The sequence below is a fragment of the Ursus americanus genome, chromosome 22 (assembly GCF_024610735.1).
Source record: "Ursus americanus isolate L20-20 chromosome 22, mUrsAme1.1.p, whole genome shotgun sequence".
Classification (NCBI taxonomy): Eukaryota; Metazoa; Chordata; class Mammalia; order Carnivora; family Ursidae; genus Ursus; species Ursus americanus.
Genome location: NC_142148.1, coordinates 8,154,215 through 8,180,589, shown reverse-complemented (window position 1 = coordinate 8,180,589; position 26,375 = coordinate 8,154,215). Strand labels below are relative to the sequence as shown.

The window sequence follows — 26,375 nt, the reverse complement described above, 5'->3', positions numbered from 1 at the left end:
CATAGTCAACACTTTGTTACCAAATAGGCTTTGTGTGAGATGGTGCCCAACTGTAGGCGAATGGAAGTGCTCTGAGCACGTTTAAGGTAGGCTAGGCTAAGTTATGATGCTTGGTAGGCTAGGTATAGTAAATCATATTCTTTCTTTTTTTTTTTTTAAGATTTTATTTATTTGACAAGGAGAGAGAGCATGAGCAGGGGGAGGGGCAGAGGGAGAGGGAGAAGCAGACTCCCCGCTGAGGAGGGAGCCCAACTCGGGACTCTATCCCAGGACCCTGGGATCATGACCTGAGCCGAAGGCAGATGCTTAACCAACTGAGCCACCCAGGCGCCTGTAAATACATCTTCAACATACAATGGATTTATCAGGAGGTAGCCCCATTCTAAATCGAGGAAGATCTGTCTGGGATCTGGCTGAATTACTTTATAACTCTATGTCTCAATTTTCTTATAAAATGGGCAAGAAAATAACAGTGCCATCTTCAAAGGGTCATTATGAAGATGAAATTGCTTCCTATAAGATGCTTACTGCTTGTGGGCGTGTGGTGAGTCCTTGAGAAAAATTAGGGTCTTTTTCTATTCATATATTATTATACCATTACTATTTTATATTTCCAAACAGAGGTCATAAGGAAAAAAATACTCCAAAGGTTTAGCCTACAAACTTGAGTGCTCTGGGAAGACTTTTAAGAATAGTAGTGATATGGATTAATTTATCTTCAAAAATCTAAGAACCTGGGCCAGAGAAACTTCAGGAATGCTTCCCACTCTCTAAGTATCAAGTATTCTCAGTCAAAACAAGCTGCTTCCTCAGAGTTCTACTGACTATTTGAAACACATACACACACACACAAAGTCTCTATTACAATATTCAGAAATTCTGAGGAGGATTATCTTTTGGGTTTTTTTTTTTTTTCATGTGGCAAAGTTCATATTTTCACTCTGTACAACTGTTCATGCATTGACTGTTTCCCATGTGCCAGGCGTTATGGTAAATGCTGCCTGTAACAAGCAAGAAGCATTTTATTTATGTGTTACAGCAAATGTATACGTTAGGTACTATCATCACTCCCATTTTACAGATAGGAAAATGGAGGCTCTGAGAAGTAAGGTCACCTTTCAACCATCATCCTGCTCTTAAGTGGTGGAGTCAGGATTCGAACCCATGTTTGCCTGATTCCAAAGCTCAAACCCTTGACATGTAGCAGAAGCAAGAACAGAAGAGAGGGAGAGAACAAAGCAGATGAAGTTGGGTTAATGGAATTAGTGGATTTTCAAGAAAACACTATGCACAAGGGAAAAAAACAACAACCACGTTTTCTTACATCTGGGAGACATTGCTGTGTGATTTTGTTTTGTTTTAAATAAAAATTAGATCATGTCATTCATCTACATAAAATTATCCAAAGAGGGCTTCACCCCAATTAAAATCAAGCCCGAAGTCTCCCATGGGCAACACCTGCTAGAAACTCAGCTCAGCCCGTGTCCCTCCTCCCCACACACCAGCCTCGTTCCCACCTGAAGCCCTCTGCACTAGCTGTTCTTTCCGCCTAGGAATGCTTCCCCTCCGATCTTTCCATGGCCACCTGGTTATCATTCAGGCCTCAGGTCAGGCCCCTAACCACCCTCTCTAAAGTCACCCTCCCACTCACCCCCATTCCCTCTTTGGATTCTGCAGCACATTCCTTGGTCTCTGAAATGATCTCATTCATTCATTTTGCTTCTTCGCCACTAGAAAGTAAGCCCAAGGAGAGAGAGACCTGGTCTGTCTTGATTACAGCTGTGTCCCTAATCCCTTCAACAGTGCTTGGCACAGAACAGGACTAAGTCAGGGGAAGAGTAAGGCAGGAGTGCAGAGCCCAGGGCATGACAAGCACCCAAGGAGGCTGACGATAACAATGGCAAGAGTAGCAAACCTTGTAATAACCGGTGATGGCAGATGTGGCGTTCTTTCTTCTAAGAATCCATTATCTAAATCCTCCTAGTTCTTAGGGTTAAAGAGGGAAGCAGAGGCCCTCATCACAATTTCATTTACAAACGAAGTGTCCACAAGTTACTTCCCACTCGGACATCCCTTCCTGTGCAACACCGTCCTATATGCCAATATCCCGATCCATCCGGAGAAAGGACAAGCAAGGTGGAAATATAATGCCCACGATTTGCAAAGGGAACTTGCGAACCTTGCAGAAGATGCAGTTCGCTGAGTCATGGGAAGTACTGCTAAGATCACGCACGTGGCTCTTGCCGGGTGAGAATCTGGCAGAGTTGAAAGAGTTCACCGAAGAAGACAGGAAGGTAGAAGGGAAACTAGGTGATGACCCACTAAGCTCTTCAAAAGAGAATTATATTTGAATATCAAAGGATTACGGTAGGCCCTTGGGAAAACTGATGAAGACCTCAAAAGTTTTACAAAAAAGACCCTTCTGCAGTCCTGCTGCAGGAGTCAAATGACACATCAAACAACTGTGGCTTTCTGTGTTGTGCAAATGCATTTGTTGTTTTATAGGTCTTGAAATAAGGATTCATGTGGCAGATACTTATAGCTTGGAGGAAGATGTTAAATTTGAAAATTTCACAGAATGATCAGATTTCATGCTTTTCATCTCAATATGAAAAAGCCACGATGTCTTGGCCAAGACATTCCAGCATAAATAAAAGAAAGGAATGAGCTAGGGGGCCTCTTAGAGCTGAAGGTTCTTGACTATCAGCTTGATACAACATGTCTGAGCATCTAGTGATGTAAACGCTGGGTTTTAATGCTGGGTTCCAACATTATGTGGGCAAAAGGTAACTGGTCACCCTGTGCTCTCTCAAAAGTCAGCAGTGATCTGCCCATCTCTGTGGGGCAAGACTATACTAGCAAAGCTCACCATTTCCACTCTCCTTTCTGCTCACAGATCTCCTATCATTCATGTGCTGCAAAGTCTGGAACGTGCAAAGATAATTCAAGTGCTGAGCCATCATTGTTCCAATGGGAGCCAATATTGTCACTCAAAGACACATTCAATGTTTGATTTTGTTTTTTGGGTTTTTTTCTCAATTTGATTATAATACACATTTAACATGAGTTTACTACCCAAAACAATTGATTCCTTAACTCTTTTCTTTTTCTGTCTCAACCCTCCACCCTCATGGCAATGTAACTAATATCTGCGACCCAGCATGGCTTGTCGAGGTTTGTCCACGCAAGTATACAAATGTATACAAATACATATATGCATTCCAGATACATGTACACAGCGGTTGTGTTTGCTCTTGGTCTTTATAAAAATTGGATCAGATTAGACATAATTTTTGATTGCTTTTATATATCGTTGTTACAGATCAAATGTTCATGACCCTACAAAATTCATGGGTGGAAACCCTAACCCCCTATGCTGGTATTAGGAGGTGGAGCCTTTGGGAGGAGATGAGGTCCTGAGGGTGGAGCCAACATGAATGGAATTCAGTGCGCTTATAAAAGAGGCCCCAACATAAACTTGTAGAGAGCTCCCTTGCCCCTTCCACTGCTTGAGGACACAGTGAAAAGGTGACCATCTATGAACCAGAAGAAGGTTTTACTAGACAACAAACCTGCCAGCACCTTGATCTTGGACTCCCCAACCTACAGAATTGTGAGAAATGAATGGTTGTTGTTTAAGCCCCCCAGTCTGTGGTATTTTTGTTAAAGCCTCCTGAATGAACTGACAATCACAGTTACTCCTCTCAGTCAATATGACCAAATCTATCTTATTTTTTTAAGTAGGCTCCATGCCACACATGAAGCCCAATGTGGGGTTTGAACTCATGACCCTGAGATCAAGACCTGAGCTGAGATCAGGAGTCAGATACTTAACCAGCTGAGCCACCCAGGTACCCCTATCTTATTTTTTTTAATAATGGCATAATATTCCTTAGTATGCATATACCAAAAATATTTAAGCCATTGCCCTAATCAATGACCCTTCTGGTAGTTTCCAAGTAATTATTTCCATTTCTATTACAAACAATGCTGGGATAAACTTCTGTGTTCAAAAAGCCTAAGCTAGTGCTTTATTTCTATGGAATAGAGGCACCGATGTGGAGCTGCTGCACCCAAATCAATGCGCATTTAATTTTTGGAAAGAGACACTGCCAGATCTCTCTCCCAGAAAGGGCTCTAGTGATGCACATTTTCAGCAGCAATGTGATCAAGTGTCTTCCTCCCACTCCCAAGGGTGGCAGGGATGGGAAGCAGCAAGAACATTGACCAGATATACAACATAAAGGACATCTTAAATGGTAAAAACATACCAGGGAAGGTCACATCTTTTTCTCTCAGTGCCTCCAAGAATTAGAACACCAAGGATTAGCCTTGGACATGGAGGGTGGGGTAGGTGGAACTCATGCTCCACAGAACACTGCTAAAGGGTGACAATTATTAGCTTGGGACTCTGGGGACCAGGAGTAGCCAGTCAGAAAGCATGATGAGACAAGAGGCTCAGGGGAGAAGGACGGGGAGAAGCAACCAAATCAAGAAGACATTATATCCTCCAGAGTCGATATATGAATGATCAGCGAGCACATGAAAAGATGCTCGACATCCTTGGTCATTAGGAAAAGGCAACCAAAACCACAACACGGTACCACTTCACACCCACTAGGATGGCCATGATCAGAAAGACAGATCATCACCCATGTTGACAAGGATGTGGTGCTATCAGAACCCTCGTATGTGGCCGGCGGGAAGGTAAAATGGTGCAGTTGCCCTGGAAAGCAGTTTAGTAGCTCTTCTGGAAGTCAAACATAGAGTTACGGTATGACCCAGTAATTCCACTCCTAGGTACACAGCCAAGAGAATGAAAACGTATGTCCACGTGAGAACGTGGATACACGTGTTCACAGCAGCCCTATTCACAGTAGCTGAAGAAGAAGTGGAAGCAGTCCAAACGTCAATCAGCCAACTGATGAATGGACACACAAGACTTGGCCTCTCCAGACGGTGGAATAGTATCCAGCCATGGAAACGAGTGAAGCATCGCGACACACTACGACACGGGTGAACCTGAAAACATGACGCAAAGTGAGAGAATCCGGGTATCAAATTCCACATATCGCATGATTCTAAGTACACGAAACGTCCAGAAGAGGCACATCCACAGAGACAGATAGCAGATTAGTGGTTGCCAGAGGGCTGGGGGGAGGGGCTACAGGGAAAGCCTACTCCTGGGTTCGGAGTCTTTGGTTGGGGTGATGAGAACGTTCTGGAATTAGATAGTGGGGATGGTTTGGGCTACCTTATAAATACACTCAAAAGCACTGAGCTGCATACTGTAAAAAGGATGAAGTTTGTGGTATTTGAATTCCACCCCACTTTGGAAAAGGAAGACGTGGTATAAACAAACATCAAACAGTAGGGAGTGGGGTGGGGAAAGAAACACCAAATGTGAGCCCACAGTTGAGAGGAAAGACGCACAGCTGGCTTTTAAGCATATGAAAGGATGCTTACCTTCATGAACAGTTAAATACGAGCAAAATTAGGAGACTTAGCTTTCTACCTATCAAACTGATGAAAAAGGAGATATTTAGTAACCTAACGGGGAGAGAATAAGAGAAAGAACGGCCCTGTGTATCATTGGTGGCGGTGTATTTTGTCAATCTCTTTGGAGGGTAATTTAGTAATATATACCAAAAGTCAAAAATTCACAAACACTGTGAACTCTAATTTCTACTCGTACAATATTACCCTATAAAGGTAATTGCACTGAGGCACAAAGACACAGAACAGACGCACACTAGCCCCTGTCCTCATGACAAAAGACGAGAAACAACCTAACCGCTCATCAATAGGGGCCTGGTGAAATAAATGATCACGTGCTCATACAGTGAAATCCTCCACACACATTAACATTCACCAAGACGCCTAGTAAGTGAAAAAAGCCATGTCCAACTGTATGTATCGAACGTTCTCTGTCGTTTTTAAAAAGTGGTGTTGAGAGGCAGAGTAGCAGATTTTAAAATATGCTCAGCTGGAACACCTCTGGCCCTAAGAAACGTAAAGAATACTTGCCTCTAAGAGGAAAAATGGGAAGCGGATGGACTCAGGGTTGGGGATGTTCTTCCTGTCTTACCTTATTATGCACACTGTTGGAAATGTTTACATGGATGCTGAGGCCCACGCCAGCCCATGTCACTTAAACATGTAGAAATAATGAAGAGAAAAAAGAGGGGAAAAGGAGAGGTCTAGAATGGAATTTAAGGCTGACCGGAGGAACATGTGGCCTATTTCCGCTTAGCCTGGGGCTGGCCCAGCAGCGACAGTGGGCTCTGTGACTAATGAGCCCACGGCTCTGATGGAGGCTTCACCAGGCCAAGCGGGCCTTGCATCCTAGAGTGAGTGGCATGACCTCGGGGGGGATCTTCATATTCCAGAGTCTGACCCTCTGCTCAGGAAACTCAGAAACTCCCACTTTTTAAGTCACCTGGAGTTGATGTACCCCTCAGAGGTCATTTTAAAAAGGACTCATGAATGGAGGGGACACAGCCGCTAGGGACCTCCTGCCCACGCGGCCCCTCCCTGGTGACAACATACACAGGAGCATGTTATCAAGGGCAGGAGGCCTGGTGGGTCCACAAGTCAAGAATTAATTAGCTGTAGGATTTCAATGTCTAGTCGCTTCAAGCCGGGATCACCTAATGGTAATGATGATGATTTTTTTTTTTTTTGAAGGTACTTTTGTTGAGAGATGAAAAGTAGGGAGAACAACTTTGTGTTATCAGAAGTTGCCAACTATGAGAGCTGCTGATATGGCCAGCATGGGGTTCATCCAGCACAATGTTTAGATTTGTTTTTGAATTGGGAAATGTCATCTGAAAATCCTCAAGTGGGGTTTTCACTGTAATATCTTATTATCTGCTGGGGCATTTCTGCAGAGCAGCCACGCCTGGGGCTGAGTCGAGCTCTCTAGGCGAGGGGGTGCTTCCAGGCCCCTGTCCGCTCCATATGTCCCAGAGCCCCACGCCAGGTCCCAGATGCAGAGGGCCTCCTGCCTGAGGGAATGTCACAGCCTGCTGGAAAGCAGTGGGAGTGGGTGGCGGGACCCCGCCGCCAGCATTTCTGACTCAGGAGACAGGGACTAGTGCCCTGAAATCTGCTGGTCTGACCAGTTCGAGGTGATGGCTGCTGCTGGTCTGGGCAGCCCTCTGAGAATCAACTCTCCATCACAGCTTTTGTTCCTACAGCTGGAGCCAGACTCTGCTTGTATCTCCCATCTCTTGTGCTTAGAAACATGTGGTCTTTGAGGTCTGCTCTGCACGTAGCAGATCTTACCCACTAATCTGCTGCTTTAATTGTTAAACTTCCAGAAATGTTTAGGGCAGCTTACCATGTCCTTGGTATCACTGATTTATTATATTTTTTAATTTTTGTTCAGTGACAAGTGTTGGCAAATTCTACCCAGTGTGGCAGAAGGATATGAAGAGAAGGTATTTAGAAAAGTCCACTCTAGGATTAGAACTGTGGTGGAAGCATTGATGGCGTTTCACAATCTGGTTAAAAGGCACCCGAGGGGAGAGAAATGAAATAACGTGCAGCTGCCCCATGACGATCCTGCTTCTCTTTTTGCTGTTTGTCATGCTTCCTTTCGGTCCCTTTCTGGCTCTCTTGGCCTACCCTTCAAGAGAGGGACAGGTTAATGTTGCTCATGCTACTGAAACCCTGTCGAGGTCTCCATGTTCACAGCAGAATATGCCATCCGGGCTTCCTGTTGGTCCAGAGAGGCAAAGAACACGTTGCGTGTGACTCGGCCGCAGCCGCGTGGAAGTTAATGAAATCCGACTGTAATAACCCTGGAACAGAATGCTGTGTCCAGGGTGTCAGCCACGGTAGGGACAAAAAAGTCTTGGACAAATTTAAAACAGAAATGCCAATGTTTTATTTTTGAAAAAAAATGGGAATAAGGAATTTTCTCTGCGAGTGCATTCCAAATGGTTTCCAACCGTGGCTGAATATGAGCAGCTTTCAAAATACTAATGCCCAGGGAAACTTGAAAAACGATTGACACCTGGGCCCTATCCTCCAGAACTTCTGATTTACTGATTCTTGGTGGGGCCTGGTAATGGGATTTAAAAAAAATCCTCCCAGTGATTTTAATGTGGATTAAAAATCAGGCACCACTATTTTCCGGAATCGAGATCGTTGTAATGGCCATCCTCCACTGTCTCAGGCACCAAGTGAAGGGATATGCAAGCATTATCTTATTTTCTGTTCCTAACACCATGAGGTGGAGAAGTGAAGTCTCTTGTTTAAGCTCACACAGCTGCAAACAGGTGAAGCGAGGCCGCAGATTCAAGGGGTTTGTCCAAAAGCACTCCCTGCGGCCATACTTTGTACAGCCTCCCTCTGGAAGAAACGATCTAAAACGCAAAGGATCAAAAATTTGTGCAAGGGTAGTCACTGCAACATTGTTTGGAGTGGAGAGAGAGAAAAACAAAAAAATGAATGCCCACCATTGGGGTAATGGCTGAATGAATAGCATATCTACACCTTAAAATATATTGTAGCTGTCGAAAAACAATGAATTAAAGCCTGTACCCGCTGAATGTGTGTGTAGTCCAGGGATTTGTCCTGGGCTGGGCTGGCTGGACATGTGGGGACTAGCTGGGCATTTCTCTCTTTCTTGCCACCTGGGCTCTTGGTGGGACCAGCGTGGGCTCCCTCCCAGCAGCGCAGTCCCAGAGGGCACTTGGACTGACCGGGTGGCTAGTTTACCCCAAAGCTGGTCCTGCAAGAGACAAAGGCAGAGGCTACAGAGCTTCTTAAAGCTTAGCCTTGGAATTCCTGTGTCATCCCTTCCACTCTGGGTTATTGGTTATGCGGGCCAGCCCAGATTCAACGGGAGAAGACCGCAAGAGGAAAACGTGGATTATTTTGGAGGGTTTGGGGAGAGGAAGGAGGGGTGTGTGTATCTGGAGACTGTCCACCATAATAGTGTAATAGGATAATTTTACCCAACAGAAATCCCCCCCTAGAGTTTTCGGTGAGAAAAAGCACTAAGGCTTAGACTTCTCAAGGCATACTTCCAAGGGGGCAGAAGGGCAAGGGGCGCTCGGCCACCTGGGAGAACCAGTTTTCCGAAGTCGCTGCTGTATACTGAGAGGCGAGGCCTTGCAGCGCAGGGGAAGGAGGAAGGGATGGGGTGCAGGGCAGGGTTTCACGGGCAGAGCTGAGGATAAAGAGCTTATTGAGGGAGATGATACACAGCAAGGTTACGGGAGGAGAGAGGAAAGGAATGTTTGGGAAATGAGCTCGATGCCCTTAACGTCTTTTGAAAGGCCTGAGTAAAGGCCTGTGTGCTACTTCTGGTCGCCAAGCTGTAATTCTGCGAGATCAACGCTGGCAGGCACCGCTGACGGCCCATCCAGCAGCCCATCCACGCCAGCCTCGTGTTCTCCGCTTGCTGCCCGGAGGTGGTTGACATCCTAGCAGGCACTGGCGTGGCCACGTGACCTAGTTCTGGCCAATGAGATTAAGAGGATGCCTACTTGCACGCAGTGTCTTCTGGGAAAGAGCTCCCTTTCTGTCCTAATAGAAGGGGGCTGGGGAATGGTGCGCGATCTTGGCCTTTTCTTCCTGCTCGTGGATCGCCAAGAGGACCATCACGTGAGCACGTGGTGATGTTGGTCCCACGGTTTCACATCTCGGGTAGCTCTGATTTTTGGCCTTAGGGCTCCCGTTACACTTAGTCCAAGCATCACTATTGGCAAATGCTTCTAGTCTCACTATGTTATCCCATGGGCAGCGACACTTGGCTGAAGTATGACTTTCCAGTCCCATAAAATGATTTCACTTATTTATTTTTTTAAGCAAAGTGAGGCAATTCTTCTTTTTGGGGACAATTGACCAGGAATAGAAAGGGAAGGTGTAATATTTTAGAAACTTCATATCCAGGTAAAACAGAGACAGTCTCCTGTTTCTGAAAAATGATGTGTTCTGCCAGATAAATCGTGCATTAGTCTCTGCTATCCAGTAGCACTGAGGACTGAACAGGTTTTTGTTTTTGTTTTTGTTTTTAGAGCGGGAACTAATGTAATAAATGTAATAGGAAGGAGTCGAAGAAGGAGAAAAATGAGGCATTTTTATTTCTCCAAAGATCAGTGAGGTTCTAGGCATACATACACAGGTGGGAAAATCTCAGCTCGTCAGATGACACGACAGGGAAAGCCAGGACTAAAGGACACGCATGACAATGGAGTCTGCTTCTAGTTTTTCTTGTCTCCTGTGTTTCAACCCACTTACCCTGTGCCAGCCACTATTCTTATACCTCCCTACAAAGTTAATATTACTATTATTGTTCCCATTTTACAGATGACTCTCTGAGAATACAAATTCCTTGCCACGGTTCCACAGCTAGGGGGTGGCAGAGCCGGGACCTAAGCCCAGGGCTCGTGCGTGTGCCAATCCAAAGTGTGAGTGAGCTCCCATTAGTGTTCTATTGCTGCTGTAACAAACCGCTCCAATTTTGGTGCCTTCCAATAACACAGACATATTATCTTACAGTTCTGAAGGTCAGAAGTCAAAAACGGTCAGCTTCTGGAAGCCCTAGGGGAACATCTGCTCCCTTGATCTTTAGAGCTTCGAAAGGCCCCCACATTCCTTGGCTCATGGTCCCTCCTTCCTGTCAGGGCCAACACTGCAGAATCTTCTAATCTCTCTCTCTCTGTGACATCGGCTTCTATCCCTCTCATCTCCCCCTGCTTCCCCCTTAGAAGGACCCTTGAGAGTACATTGGGCCCAGCCAGATATAAAAGTGATGCTAGAGATAATCCAGTGAATGTCAAACTACAACGACAGCCTTTACGAGCGTCAAATTAAATCCAACCCAGCACAAGTTACTTTCCCCATGTGCTTACCAAACCTGCCAGGCACTCTTCTAAGTACTTCACATGTATCAACGCCTTTCAGCCTCACGGTGATCTTAGAAGCTTGGTTCTACCAGGAATATCGTTCCCATTTCACAAATGAAAGGACAGAGGTCCAGAAACTTGTCCAAGCTCACACCGCAAAGCCACGGTTCAAATCCAGCATCCTGGCTTCCTACCCTGTCTGACCAGTCCCTGCCACCCCTGCTTTTTAATAAGCCCTCCCAGGAAATGAAATGTTCCTGCAGGGTGATGAACTGTTGGATCGTAGTGGGGAAAATATAGATAAAAAGAAGGAACACAGTCACCCAGAATCCCATTTATCTATTTCTCGGGTGACTTTTCCCTATGTGCATATGTGTATGTATACCCCCCACCAGAGATGAATACAGATGTGCCTCAAAAGATATGGTCAGAGAATTCTATCAAAAGGATCAAACAAGGCCCCCAGAATCCTACTTTCATACCCCCTTAAAAACTGCATTGAAAATTATAACTTCGTTAATAACCTGGGGAAAACAGCAAGAGGGTGATAATAGGCTGCCTTCCTCATTAAATGGGATAATCACTCCAAAGCGAGTTGCACGGGGCTCAAGTTGTCAATGAATGATGGGCAGAATTCTGACCTCAGAGGATTAATCTAAACTCTTTACAGATTCTCCAGCGGGTGCCGGATAATTTGAAAGCAAGGCTGCGGGGAACGAGAGATAAATGCAACCAACCCATGACTCACCAAAATGCGATTCTGTTTCCCTTGTCATGTGTAGGTATTCACACAGCAACACGCTATTCCAGATTGTTGTTCTGTGTTTCTGTAACCTGTTTTCCTCTTTTTAGGAATGCCATATATATATATAAAATAAATGTTGGGGAGGAAAGGAGGGAAAGAAGTAGAAAGGGAGGGAGAAAGGACCGTGGGAGGGAGAATGGGGGGGTCTTTCTCAATTCCCAATACTATGTTCTTCTGTTCTTCCTACATACTCCTTGCCCTACAAATAGGGGAAGGATCATGTAATTATGATAGACAAAGTGATTTCTGTAGGGCGTATTATATTCTCAATGCCTCTCAATTTCTTGAGAACAAATATCTACAGTTTATAAATTACATAAGTGGTATGATTCTCATTTCAAAGCCTGTGCATCTCAATGGCCAGCTTTTCCCCCATTCTCATCAAAGTCTGCTGCTGTAAATACAATCCATTTTGTGTACATCGAAGTATAAGTTTGACGCACAGGGTTTAAAGGGAGGAAGAAACTTGGGGCCTTTTCTCCTCCAGTGATTGCCAATCCTGACTGTGCATCAGAATCCTCTAGAAAGCTCCCAACCTTAGCTTGTTGTAGATAGAGGCCATAGGAGGGGATCTGCCATCTAAGCTTTTAATGAACTCCTCAGGACTGATATTGTGGTATAGAATAAGAAATACCTATTTGGTCTTCATCCCCATTCCTGGCACAGACTGCCTAAAACTTATCATATAAATGATAAGAGGCATGAAGACGTCTTTTGTTATTCATAACAAGCCAGCCCCTTTTAACTACCTCTGAGTTTATGTTAATGAGGTGACTTTGGAAAGCCCCTAAGGATGGGGGCCCTGGTTGCCAGGGGAACCAGCCTTGTGATTAGAGGGTTGGAACTTTCAGCCCCATCCCCCACCTCTGGGGAAGGGAACGTGGCTGGATATTGAGTTCCATCACCAACGGCCAATGACTTCATCAATCGTGCCTGTGTAATAGGGCACGCACAAAAATCCCTGAAGTCCAGGGTTCAGAGAGCTGGACTGTGAGGACATGGGGGTGCGGGGAGGGTGGTGTGCCCAGCCAGGGCACCGAAGCTCCATCACCCCCAGGAGCCCTCCTACCTTGCCCGACGCCTCCCTTCCAACCAGCTGTTGCCCAGTTGTATCCTTTTATAATAAACTGGCCATCTAGTAAGTCAAGGGTTCTCCTGAGGTCTGGGAGCCATTCTAGCAAAGGGCTGAACCTGAGCAGGGGCTCATGGGAATCTCTGATTTGTGCGGGTAATCTGAGCACCCTGAAACTGAAAGTGGGAGGCAGTCTTGAGGGACTGAGGCTTCAGCCTGCAAGGGCTGATGTGAACTTTAGGTCGACAGAGTAGGAACTGCATTGAGATGGAAGACACCCAGAAACATCACAGAATTGTTTGGTATGGAAACCCCACACATTTGGTGTCAGACGTGGTGTGAGTACTAGACTATAAAGAGAAGAGTTTTCCCCTAACACGAGGACATTCTAAAACCTCTGGAACCAATAATAGGACTTATTTCCTCATTGCTCAGAAGAAGGAATGGAAGCCCAGAAACTTACAGCAACCATGACCATAAAATAATAACGACAGCTAATACATAGAGCACTTGCTGTGTGGCAGGCACTGGAATAGGTGCTTTATGAAATCCGACGCTTATGTTGTAGGTACTACTGTTATTCCACTTTACAGACAATGAGACTGAGGTTCAGAGAGCATAAGTAACTTGCTTAAGGTCACACAGCTGATGCGTGGCCAAGCCAGCAGTTTGATTCCAGAGTTCTTACCCTTAAGCACTTTGTCTTCTTAAGTTGATACATATTCTCTGCAAAGTACGACCCAGCCACTTTTATGCACTTAATTTATAGTCTTCTACTGCAGGACAAAATAAAATAGATAAGTATATCGTCCCATTTTAAAACTGGCCTATGTGTAGGGAATATTCTGTTGCCTTGTCTACTGTACCAGTTTCTGTGGCGTTCCTAAGTGCTGGGTAATATGTAAATGCTTCATGGACAGGCTCCTTTCCTCCTCTCGGGAATTGTGTGATGGAGGTGTCTTACCCTCACAGGACAGATGAGAAAGCTGACGTTTAGAAAGTGAAATGCCTTGTCCAGATCACACAGCTGGTCCGTTGCAGAACACGGACTTTTTTCCTTTTTCTTTTTTTTAAGATTCTATTTATTTATTTATTTGACAGAGAGCGAGCACAAGCAGGGGGAGTGGCAGGCAGAAGGAGAGGGAGAAGCAGGCTCCCTCTGAGCAGGGAGCCCCATGCGGGGCTCGATCCTAGGACCCTGGGATCATGACCGAAGCTGAAGCAGACTGAGCTGAACCGACTGAGCCATGCAGGCGCCCCGCAGAGCTGGGACTTAGCCTCAGTCTGTCCGACTCCAAATGCCAACCTCTCAGTGTTCTCACCCTTTGCTTTTGTCTCATCTGCTGGAGGTCCTCGGCCTCTTCCAGCGGTGACACGTACTCGGAAGGAATGGGTGCTGCTCAGAGCTGAACTGTATCCCCCGGTGCCTGTGACTTCATTTGGAAACAGAGTCTTTGCAAGTGACCACGTTAAGATGAGGTCAATTAGGGTGGACACCAATCCAATGTGACTGTGTCCTTATAAAAGGGGACATGTGGGCACACAGACAGACGTGCGTAGAGAGGACAGCATCTGGAAGCCACGGAACGCCGGAGGCTCCTAGGAGCGCAGACAGAGGCAGAGAACAGACTCCCCTCGCAGTGCCCAGAAGGCGCCAATGCTGCTAATGTGGTCATGCCGTGGTACGGAGGATTATCCGTGGTGACGAGGACCATCCCCTAGCAGGGACTACCCGTCACCATCACTGGGTTCCTCTTCTCTCCTACCTACCCACTTCCGCAATGCCTCATGATCTGTACCTTCATTTTTGTGTCTGTGGTTTTACTTTTTAATACAACCGAACACAATCAAAAGAAAAGACTTGTGGCCTCAGGCACTGTGAGACAACACGTTTCTGTTGTGTAAGCCACCCTGTTTGTGACACTGTCCAGGTCGCCCCAGGACACTAACACTAACGTTTTCAAAGTGAGCCTGTGGCTTCAAGCCTTGCATTTTCTTTTCACCATAAGCAAGATGCAAGATTCGCGGACCTTCCCCACCCCCACCGAGGAGCAGCCCACCTCCTCGGTGTGACACTGACCTTCATCATAGTATGTGATGTCACGGGTCGATATGATCACCGGCATCCCGTTTTGACCACACTCACTCTCAGATGCCACCTGCAACAGAACACGGGGCATTGGTAGTCAGGTGCTTGGGGAAAATCAGAACTCAAGGAAGAACCTCAGGGCCACAAGGTGCATCACCAAATTAAACTTAAAGTCTGTGTTTCTGGAAACTACCCAGCTTCCCATCGTGCCTCAGGAAACCAAGTAACCCCTTCATCTCAGTGAGCCCCACAAACACAGGCGGGATGGACCCCATCATACACAGGAGACACCGAACCAACAGGGCCACTCGTCTCATCAGTGGGAAACGAGGCTCTGACACGCTGATCCCTGAACCCCGTGAGGTTCACCTCATGCCACCATCCTGCACACACAGCAACGTCCCCAGCCCGGCCCTTCGTCAACACACTTGTCAAACACAGGAAGTTCGCTGTTGCTCTCCTTCTGCTCCACACCCTCTCCCTCCATCCTCACTGTTGGAACCTTTTCTCCAATTTTAGGCCACTGCCCTGATTGTTTTTATTCTTGTCATTTGCTGCAGAAATTTAAAAAACTTGTTTCTCACACAGCAGGAAAAATGTTCCAAGAGAGAATGTATGTTACATAATGCTATTGTTAGTAATGAGACCGTCTAAGTTATGCCACAAATAGTTGACACTAATTGGGTATTGATTATGTGCTAAGTACTCTGCACATGGTATTATATTTTGCAAATACCATCGGTAGTGTAATATGTGTGAATAAGGAAGGGCCCAGAGAGAAAACTCCAGTCTGAATGGCAGTTCCTAAAGATGGGAACCTTCTGGGGGAACACAGAAGGCTTTTCCTTTCTTTAGGTTTTTATAATGTCTAAAGTGTTTAAAATAAGCCTGCGTTCTTGAATCTATCATTAACCCTCCCAAGAAATCACAACAAGGAAACATCTAACCTGTGTGACCATTTGGCCCTGAGCTCACGACCGGCATCCCTTGGGGCCATCCTGGGTATGCCAATTTGATATCTTTGGCTCACAGAGTTTTTGTTTTAAAGTCTTTGGGAATCAGTTGCCAATATTTAAAAAGCAGGAGATAACATTAACAGTGTTTTCCAACTCCTGATGACAAACCAGACTGGGAACATCTGGATGGTTCCTGTCGGCCAGAGCCCGCCATCTGCAAATGGATCTTTGGTCTCCTGCCCCACGAGGGTCCCCGCCCACGTTCTTCCTTCCCTTTTGTCACTGCCGAGCCCCTGGGAGCCAGAGGCTCCCAGCCTAGGAGTCACTTGGGGGCTTGAGGGACTCCTGATGCCTGAACCCCCACCCAGATGTTGCGTTTCGGTTGCTGTCAGGTGGGGCCAGGCAGCGGGAGTCTGTCTGCAAAGCTTCCCAGAAGGTGTACTCAACAGTCAGGCTTGATACCCACTCCGCAGGCCCTGGAGTTTTTCAGCCCATTTCTTCAAATCCAGCCTTCCATCCTGAGCAGGACTTCTCTAATGATATGACCAATATTAGTTCATAGGGGGTTGTAAACCTCCTACAGGGCTTTTCATGTCCACTGGGCTCCAAGTCTTAAATGGACTCGATTTCAGAAGCCCTGGAAGGTAGCCATGTAGGCTTTCTGCCGCTTGGTCGTGAAAGATCTAAGGAGCAGTGGTGGGGTGCCCCTGGCCTCAGTCTCCTAGAGGAGGCGTCCCTATACTAGTAACTTCCCCACCTTGGCTGCACTGAAAATGCGGATGCCTGCCCTCACTCCGAGGCAAGGGTTCGGATTTATTTGGTCTAGGGTGCGACTCCGGCCAGGTGATCCCAATGTGTAGCCGAGGCTGTGAGTTACTGACCTGATTCTGGGTTTCCCATCCTCAGCGCCACTGACGTTTGGGGCCAGGTCGTTCTCTGTTGTGGGGGCTGTCCTATGCACTGCTTAGCAGCGTCTCTGGTCTACCCACTAGAGCAGTAGCCCTGAGCTGTGACAGTCAAAAATGTCTCCAAACACTGCCACCTGTCCCCTAATGGGGGGGCAGGCAAAATCACCCAGCTGAGAACCACCTGGTGATAGGTACCAAACTGGCCCCCTAACATGCACCTTGGAGGTCCTTAAAGACACAGGTTGCACAGACTCCCAGCCTTATAATTTTGGATTCAGTAAGTCTTCCGTGGGGCCTTAGAGCCTGCATCTTTAACAAACTCCTGGATGGGTTCTGGAAGTTTGACTACAACTGAAGAACCCACGGGAACAGCAGCACATCATCAATACTGTCTGCGTGATGGGCACCGAAGAGGCCTCTGCTGTCACCCCCAAATCTAGCTACTAGTCATTAATGACCCAGTGACCCTAACTCTACTACCTTCTTAGCGTCTGTCTCCGATTCATTCTCTTGGTCTTCAACTCTTTCTGGGACACTCATTTCGTTACCCATCGTTCCTGCAATGGAGAAAAAAAGAGAAAGAGAAATTAAAACCCAAGACAAACAAAAGTCTTATTCCCACCTATGAAGTGAAGGGCAGGGAACTAAGTTACTGTGGGTGTATTACCATGAGCCCAAGTTAGGTCAATTGCTAATATTTATTTTGGAGGATGAGAAAAGATTCGGGACTCATATTCAGCAGAATTTGAGTCAAATGCAATCCCAATTTTCAACTGCTGGGAGGAAATAGTTATCATCGTGAAAAGCATATTCAGTATAGATAACATTTTCTTCCCTTTTAGCCAAACACAGCTATGGTATCAAGGAGATTTTAGAATGAGGATAATTAAAATAGTACTTATAATTTTAAGTATTCTTTGATTGTCAAAATTAGAGATCCCTTGTTAAAAACCCTCATAGCACTGGCTTTTTTCTTTTTCTTTTTTGGTTGTTTTTGTTTTTCATAGCACTTAGTGCTACTTGTAATTATATATTTATTTGGCTGTGTTTTCATTCATTCACTGATTCAACAAATACATACTGAGTACCAAGTCTGTACCTTACGCTGTTCGAGGCACGAGGGTTGTGGCTGTGCGTTCTCACAGAGCTAAAGTCTGGTGGGTAGATAATAAACAAGACAGTAAGTCCGTCAGCCAGGCCATTTCTGATAGTTCAAGACAGCATGGTACAGTGGTTAAGAGCACAGAGCCCAAGCAAGACCACCTGGCCTTGAACTTTCTCTCTGCTTCTCTTTGCTGTGTGTCCTTGTGTGAGTTAATTACGCTCTCTGTACCTCACAGGCCTGCTACGAGGACTCAATGATTAATGCTTGTTACGTGGTAAGAACAACGTGGGGCTCGGTATAAGGGATATCTAAGTGCTTGTTAAACCCAAACACCTAGGGTTTAACCCAATGAACAAAAGTAAATTGGTAATATAACAGGAGCCAGTCGAGGGGGGCAAGAGGCAGCAGTGTCAGATAGGGTGGTTCTGGAAGGAAGTAACAATGGATCCAGACCGGGAGGGCAAAACAGAACCTAGCTTCAGGGCGCCTGGGTGGCACAGCGGTTAAGCATCTGCCTTCGGCTCAGGGCGTGATCCCGGCGTTATGGGATCGAGCCCCACATCAGGCTCCTCTGCTATGAGCCTGCTTCTTCCTCTCCCACTCCCCCTGCTTGTGTTCCCTCTCTCGCTGGCTGTCTCTATCTCTGTCGAATAAATAAATAAAATCTTTAAAAAAAAAAAAACAGAACTTAGCTTCTGTGTGCCTTCCCCAATACACTGTAAGCATCATGAGGCCAGGGACTGTCTTTACCTGCCATTGTATCTTCTGTTCTCACCAAGGTGTTTGCATTTACCAGGTGCCAATTATTCGTTATTGGTGGGAGGGAGGGAATAATCATTGATAACTCCCCCTCCCCTGGCAGGCGCTGAGCTAGGCGTGTGCCCACATCATTACTAAGCCTCTCGAGAGCCTTGCTTTAATAATAATGCTAAAAGTTAACAATTATTTAGCACTTGCCTGCGCTGTTTCCCAAGCACACTCCCTGTGTCGGTTTATCGAACCCTGCAGCACCCCTGTGAAACGGATGTTGTCATCATCCCGTTCTAGATATGAGGACGCTGAGGCTGAATTACTTTCCAAAGGTCACCCAGGTAATGATGGCGGAGGCAAGATTCAAACAGGCTGCCTGCGCTCCTAACCACTGGAATGTTCTGCATATTACTACCTCCCCTTCAAAAGGAGGGCATTAGGACCCCAAAACTCACCCAGGAGAGACATCCAGGAAATGCAGAGGGAGGCTTTGACCCAGAGGATGCCTGGTCTCAGAAGTAAGGCTCTTTCAGAACTTCCAGAGACTGGCAGCCTTGAGACCTAAAAGTTTCTTTTTCACACACACAAATAATGTATGTTTGGGGAGCCGCGGGCTCATCAACTCTGGTAGCTTTCAGAATACAAGCCAGGAAGTTTGATTTTTGGTAGAAAGCAGCCCATGCATCTCCAAGGATTCCCACGGGCCTCTGACCCATGGTATGAGGTTTCATGCCCTGGTAATAGACACGCTGAGTCATCAGAGATTTCAGAGGCCAAAAAAGGGTCATAGATCGCACCACCTGCTCTCTTGGGGGAATTTGATAGATAACAGGATCCGGGGATTTTATATGTTTTCTAATCATACCAGGTAATAAAGCTGAGCACTTGCGGACACATACAGGACACTAGTTATTTTGCAAGACTTCCTATTTATAAAATCCATGACATGCGTACTTACAATAGACCATCACTTCCATCTATAAACGCGGCATCATGAATGTAATACTGAATCCTCAAGACTGGGTGGGCAAGCAACAGCTGTGGGACAAATCTGCCCGCTGCCTATTTCAGTGTGGCCAGTGTGCTAAGAACGGGCTTTACATTTATAAATGGTTGGGAAAAAATCAGAAGAAGAATCATAGATTGTGACACATGAAGATGATATGCACTCCAAATTTTGGTATCGATAAGTAAAATTACACGGGGAGACAGCCACGCCCATTCATTCATGTTTTGTCAACATGGGGCTGTTTTCACGCTACAAAGGCAGAGCTGCAGAGTTGAAACAGAGACTAGATGGTCTAAAAAGCCTAAGATATTTACTATCTGGCCTTTTCCAGAATGTTCATCAACTGCTGCTGGAGATCACCCTGAGTGTTAATATTCCGAGTTTGCAAATAAGGGGATTGAGGGAGCTGAGAGACCAAGTGTTGGCGGTAGTTAGACTGACCAGGATTTGAACCCACTGTGTATAAAAATAATGATGACAGCTCTAACAACCACAGTGAGGATAAAATAGTAACAACAACAACAATTTGGTGAGTGATTACCACATGTTGAGAAACTATTCAAAGGGCTTTACTTAGAGTAAACTCTTTGACTCCTTGCAGCAAATCGGCAATGCAGTGGTATCGTTATTCCAATTTTACAGACAAGGAAACTGAGGTTAGTAGGCGCAATGCCTTGACCAACGCCACACACAAGGATAGGCATGCAGAAGATGACGTCACTACCTGAGTCCAGCTTTTTACAAAATTAAAAATGAGTTGCCAATGGGTTTGCAAACTTTTCAAGCTGTTCTTATGTAGTTCGGATTCAGTCCAATTTAGGGGGCTACTTTCAAAAAATGTTTGAGGTCATGAAGAATCTTTGGGCTGCAAGCAGTGTGATGTGAGCAGGCAGGAGAACTTTTCATCCCATGGAGCTGGGGCTCTGGTTTCCTGATAATTGCGCATTGGAAGTAGCCTCTTGGCAAATTGAGGGCCAAGTGGACGGAAAGAAGGACGCTGCATTCGCCTGTCTTTTGCAGGGACAACCTGGATTCCGATAATATGGCTTCCCACCAGCAGTTATAACACAGGTGCTGTGACATTGTTCCTGCTCTTCCTTAGATTTGGTAAAGAGCAGGATTTACATGGGACAAAAACAAAAGGTTCCTGCCACCTATTGGCCGTTGTCAGTATCAGCAGAAATGAACAGTCAGCCTCCAGGGCGAGGTCAGAGTGTTTGGGGGAGGTCAAAGGGAACAGTTTCACATTTAGCAATTACACCTTCTGTTGAAAGTTGCCACGAGCATGGCAAGTCCTCCCCTGCCCTAAAGATAGTACAGCTAATAAAACAATCATGATAATCACATCTGAAGTGTAGGGAGAGCGGGCCATGTGTCAGCCCAGTGCTGAACATTCTAGGTAGAGAGCCACGTAGCACGTAGGATAAGGATGTGAGAGATCCTGGACAAGTTACCAAGCTTTGATGGGCCTCAGTTTCCTCTTCTGTAAAATGGGAATAACAGGGGTGACTGGGTGGCTCAGTCAGTCAAGCGTCTGCCTTCGCTCAGGTCATGATCCCAGGGTCCTGGAATGAGCCCCGCGTTGCATCAGGCTCCCTGCTTAGTGTTGGGGAGGAGTCTGCTTCTCCCTCTCTGCCCCCCTTATGTTCTCTCTCTCTCTCAAATAAGTAAATAAATAAAATCTTTTAAAAAAATTTTAAAAATGGGGATGACAATAGCACCCACCTTAAGCTGTGGTTGCAAGAATTAAATGAGTTACTATATGCAAGGTGCAGGGAAGAGAGCCTGGCATACGTGGTCGCCATGCCCGTAGTAGCCACGATTACGGTTATCATTATTCTCCTGCAGATTTGCAGGCAGTTTCCCCCAAAGCTCCCTGATAGTGAGAATCAGCTGAGGAATCCTGCACCACCTCTGATTTCCAACATTCTCTCACCAAAAAGTCAGGTTGGAGCCCTGGATCTGTATTTTTAGTAAATGCACAGGGGAGTCTCATATTCAGGCCCATACGAAGAATCCCATGACGGTGAGTGTCAGTCTGGGCTGTCCTGGGAGAGAAGGTGTTTGGGGCGGCAGGACTTTCATGCTAAAACTAGGAAAGTCCCCGGGGCGATGTAGGATGAGCTGATCTCCCTATAACCCAGCTCGAGGACTCTGAGAGGCAAGGCCTCTTTTATCCCCAGTTAACAGATGGCAAAACTGAGGCTCAAGATGGTTCAGACAATAATTCCTGTCCATGATGGGGTTTTCTCCAGTGTCCAACAAATGAGAAAAATTAATCAGATCAGAAGTTTTTCATCAAGAAAGCCGTATTCATTTGAAAGAGCCTGCTTTTATTTTGAAAACAAAAACAGAAAAACAAATTTGAAGGTGATGCCCTTTCTTTCATGAACCAATGGTGTTCGTTGTTTTGTTTTTAATGACCTATTCTGACATTAAACACCAGCCACGCCATATGGTGGGGCGTTTTGTTTTTGAAATTGGACTCATGTTTGAGGCCTTAGCATTTTGAGAACATGGGGTCAGTCTTTGCAAGGGGTCGTTCGGATAGGAAGTGCTTTTACTTCTCTACCTCCAGCTGTGTCCTTGAGGCCACAATCAGTGGGTGCAGGAGAAACGGGGGTGGGGGTGGATTTAAATCCCCATGCCCAGGCCCCAGCTGGACCGGATCCCTCAGATTTTCCAGGGTGGGGCCCAGAGCACCAGTACATTTTCAGGATCTCCAGGTGATCTCTGTGACAACCAGGGCCACTGTTCTGGGTATTTTAGTTATGCCTTTATTTTATTAAGTATTTCTATGTAATGTGATATATCATAGAACATAAAATATGGCATATCTGTGTGTGCACTAAGACATTAAAATCATAACCAGTCAAGGAATGTGGTCTGATCTAAAGTCAGTGCACACTTGAGGAATGCGCAACTGAAGGGTCATCAACGATCTTTGCGCAGAGATTTAGCGCAAGGGCTTGTCCATACTCAGGTGAGAAAACGGTAGTCGTTGCTAATACGATTTATTTCTCTTATGAATGCTATCATCCCATTAGCTCTGTGGTCTGCTCCACGGGTGAATCAGCCACCCTGGAAGTTGTCCTTGAACTCCTGCCTCCTCTTTTACACCAGTGATTGGTGTTCATGTTGGCACCTTGTAGTTAGAGGTTAACAACAAGCCTTCCTCCAGGGAACGGATTCAACCCTGAATGCAGGACAAGCTGCCCTGGAGAAAGCATTTTTGAAGCTGCCTTGTCAGCCAGGAGCTGAATGACGGTCAAATGGAAAGGGGGAGGTTCCCGAATGGTGCGATGGTGACAGTATTCGTCACCAAGTAAGCAGAAACACCTTTGATCAATGCCATGGAATGCAGGCAAACTGCAGGTTCTCCTCACCACCCAGTTGAGGGCCATGCCAACATAGCCATCTGGCACACCCGGCAGAGCAAGCTCTCTGCCCCCCAACTCCAAAGTCAAGATCAAAATGAGTAAAGAGACCGGACCTGCTCTGCCTGGTCCCATGACCCGGCGTTTCCCTGCGTTCCCCAGCGCAGTGCTGGGAGCGGTGGACACTCTGAGGGCCTCCCTGTACGGTGGGACAGGCTGCCTCCTGCACAAGGGGGCATGTGAGGACTGAAATCCATCCTTCACCGTGCTCCCCAAGCCCTGTGTCCTAGAATGGACCGTATGGGCCCAGGGAAAGAGCTACCTTTATCAAATCGCACCCAGAGTTTCAGGAACGCTCAGTAGTTGGTGTCTTGCGGTGGGAACACTCAGTTATGTGTGTATAAACGGTTGTGTGCCTAGAGGGCTTAGGGCTTGCTACTTACTCAGTGTTGTGCCAAGCATCTTTCCGCTAATAGTCTAGCAGGTAGCATTATCTGAAGGCTTCCTCTGAGCCAGGCAGGGCCGGGAGAGGCCCCCAGGTGCAGAATGCAGGAGGCATTCCTCTCAGGTTAGGGCGGGGGCAGAATCTGCACTTGGGAATGAGCGTCCCCTCCCCCACCCCTGGATTTTGCCCTCGGTGCCTTGCTTGCTTCACCCTAGTCCTGGCCCTGGGGCCAGGAACTTTACTTGCATTGTCTCTGTTTTTCCTTACAGCACCCCATGAGTCCCCCACTACACAGATGAAGAAACTGAGGCTCAGTGACGCAGTCCCCTCACCTCTAGAATGCAAACTCCATGAAGACAGGTGCCGTGCTCGTCCTGCTCTTGTTAACGGACGTTGGTGATTAAATGCATAAAGAAGAGTAACTCCCGTCCCCCCCAGATCAGAAAGCTCTGAAGAGGCAGTGCTGGGGTCGAACCCGGCTCCGCTGACTCAGGCTGTCACATCCTTCACTATTCCCGGTGCTGGGCAGCGGTGAGAGGAGCTGCCCACAGCGCGACAATCAGCAAATGCGTCACTCCAGCAGGACAGATGAGCCCGCGTGGAGCGGAGACGTGATGCCCTCCCCCCCGCCCCGCCCCCGGGCCTGCTCCGTCCCTCAGTCCCTCCGTGAGAGCGTCTGCTACCGTGGGAAACCAGCCAGCCTGGGTCCTGACGGGCCGCTTGCTCTCCGGAAGCCCGTGCCTTCTTGGTTAAAATGACAACCAACCGTTCCTGGGGTTCAGAAACCTTGGGGAGAATCCTCCATCACTTGGGACCCGGGCTGTTTCCCTCACTCCCCCTTAAATAGAAAATGACTTCAGCACGCCCCTCTCTTGGCTTATTTGGGGGCAAAGCAGGACATATACACCCTGGGCCTGAAGCCCGTGGGGTCCCAGCAGGCGGCCACAGACCGTGGGTGAATCAGGCACTCGCCCCCCCCCCCCCCGCCGTGCAAAATTTAAAGGGGGCGCCAGAAAACTCAAGCCATCGAGACGAAGAATATATTTTAACACAACAGTTTAAAAAAAACACAATGATGCTGTTACTGATCCTATCTTTACTTAACCTGTTATTTTGTTCATTGCGGATGTTTTGGCATTAATTTTACATTTTTAAATATTGCTTTAAAATGTGATTTTTCTTGTGGCACCTGGGTGGCTCATTCGGTTAAGAGTTCAACTCTTGATTTCGGTTCAGGTCATGATCTCGGGGTTGTGAGATCGAGCCCTGCGTTGGGCTCCACAGTGGGTGGGCAGCCTGTTAAAGATTTGCTCTCTCTCTCTCTCTCCTGCCCCTACCCACCCTTCCCACTCTCTCTCTTTAAAAAAAAAAAAAAAATATATATATATATATATATATATATATATATATATATATATATATATATATATAATTTATCTTGATGACTGAGTTTCTTGGTGTCTCTTAAATTCTGCACACCTGTCTGTCTTGCTTATTTCACTCAAATACCGATTGGATTAGATCTCAGCTCCCCTCTGTGAGATCTGGAAGGAGTTCCCCCACTGTCCCTGCCCCATTTCCCGAATTGTCAAACAGAGATGATGATGATGACAATAGAAATAAGAGCTAGCACTGAGTAAGTGCACAGGGGTCCCTATGCGTTAGTCTCAGCCCTCACAGAGTTTGCTTGGCTCTCAACGCTACCATTGTGCTCCTTTTACAGAAGAGGAAATGAAGCCCAGGGAGGTGACGCAACCCGCCCCGGGGCAGCCACCCTCTAAGCACCTTGGCGCTCCAAGGCTTGAAGGAGTTTCAGAGGGCAATGCCAACTTCTGGAGTCCCACAGCTGGGATTGGAATCCAGCACCTACCTCGAAGGATGGCTCTGAATGTTAAATAAGACAATGTAAAGAGCCAGATTCCCACAAGGAGTCCTTCTCCCTCTTGTCCACTGCCTTAGACCATGCCCCTTGGCACAGACTCAAAGTCAGCTTCACTTTGGGGGACGCTTGTCCTGACAGTGGTCCCCAAATCACATAGCATACCCCTCCATTTGCTGATTTTTATTCCCAAGTCTTAGGCTTGAAGCGGCTCTCAATGGTTCCAAGCAAATTGGAGCCATTTCTGTGGCTTCGTACCTGACACGGCCTGCATGGTCACGTAATCCTTCTATAACCCATTTAGGTAAAGCTATCTTTGGATCCATTTCACAGACGGTGAAACTGAGGCTCACACACACCCAAGGCCACACAGTGAATTAGCAGCAGAGCTGGGGTGGAACTCAATCCTCTGATGCCCAGCTTCCATGTTTCACTGCCCGCCGCAATCAACAAGCCTCATCTGGACTCCGTTACCTGTTGAGCCCCTGCGGGGAGTGTCTTCGGTCCCCTGCAGTCGCCTGGAGCTGCTCCTGCTCAGGGTGCCTTGTCTCCAGCTGGTGCTGCCCCGTGCTAGGCAGTCAACTGAGCCCGGCTCCCTGCCCTTTGCTTCCTCGTCCGGAGCCGCGGGCTGAATACACAGAGCAGGGCAAACATGAGTCTGGGTGGGGCCCTCCTCTCCAATGATCGTCCTGTGGAAGCAGGTTCTCTTCCTGGATGCTGGGGCTGTTCTCACCTCTCCAATCAACGCCGAGCACCTGATTTCTCTCGCACTAATGCCTCCCTGGCACTCCAAGCATCCTGGCCGGGCCCCTCACCCACTGCATCTGCTCAGGTTGACCTGGGTCGCTGATTCCCTTCCCCAGTAACCAGGGACCATAGGCAGAGCAGGGAAAACACGTTCTGTAAGGTTTTGCAGTTCCGTCTGCCTTTCACCTCCATTTATTCTAGAACACCACCTCCACCACCGCCGAGCCACCTAATTGGAAGGAACTAGCATTTCACCCACCGCACCACCCCCAGCCACAGAAACATCGCTCCCAAAGGGCTCTGGACACCGGAAAGCAGTAATTGAAGGGTGGTTTATTGCTCTGAAGACGGAGATGGCATTGGAAAGAGCA

General features: G+C 46.9%; 1 protein-coding gene across 8 annotated transcripts in view; it reads right to left on the bottom strand.

The window, feature by feature from the left end:
* The window catches only part of BCAS1 (brain enriched myelin associated protein 1), a 91,623-nt gene extending 65,651 nt beyond the window's left edge, over positions 1 to 25,972 (bottom strand). For 6 of the 8 annotated variants that reach the window (XM_045808444.2, XM_087853480.1, XM_087853481.1 and 3 more), the window contains exons 1-3: positions 25,732 to 25,971; positions 17,173 to 17,249; positions 14,820 to 14,898 (exon numbers count right to left, since the gene is read on the bottom strand). In XM_045808444.2, the coding sequence (XP_045664400.2) occupies positions 14,820 to 14,898; positions 17,173 to 17,244 (151 nt within the window). In that variant the 5' untranslated portion in view covers positions 17,245 to 17,249; positions 25,732 to 25,971. Of the gene's footprint in view, positions 1 to 14,819; positions 14,899 to 17,172; positions 17,250 to 25,731 lie in introns of all 8 variants that reach the window. The other 2 variants (XM_087853482.1, XM_087853483.1) reach the window with 1 other exon arrangement.
* Between the last annotated feature and the right edge of the window lie 403 nt (positions 25,973 to 26,375).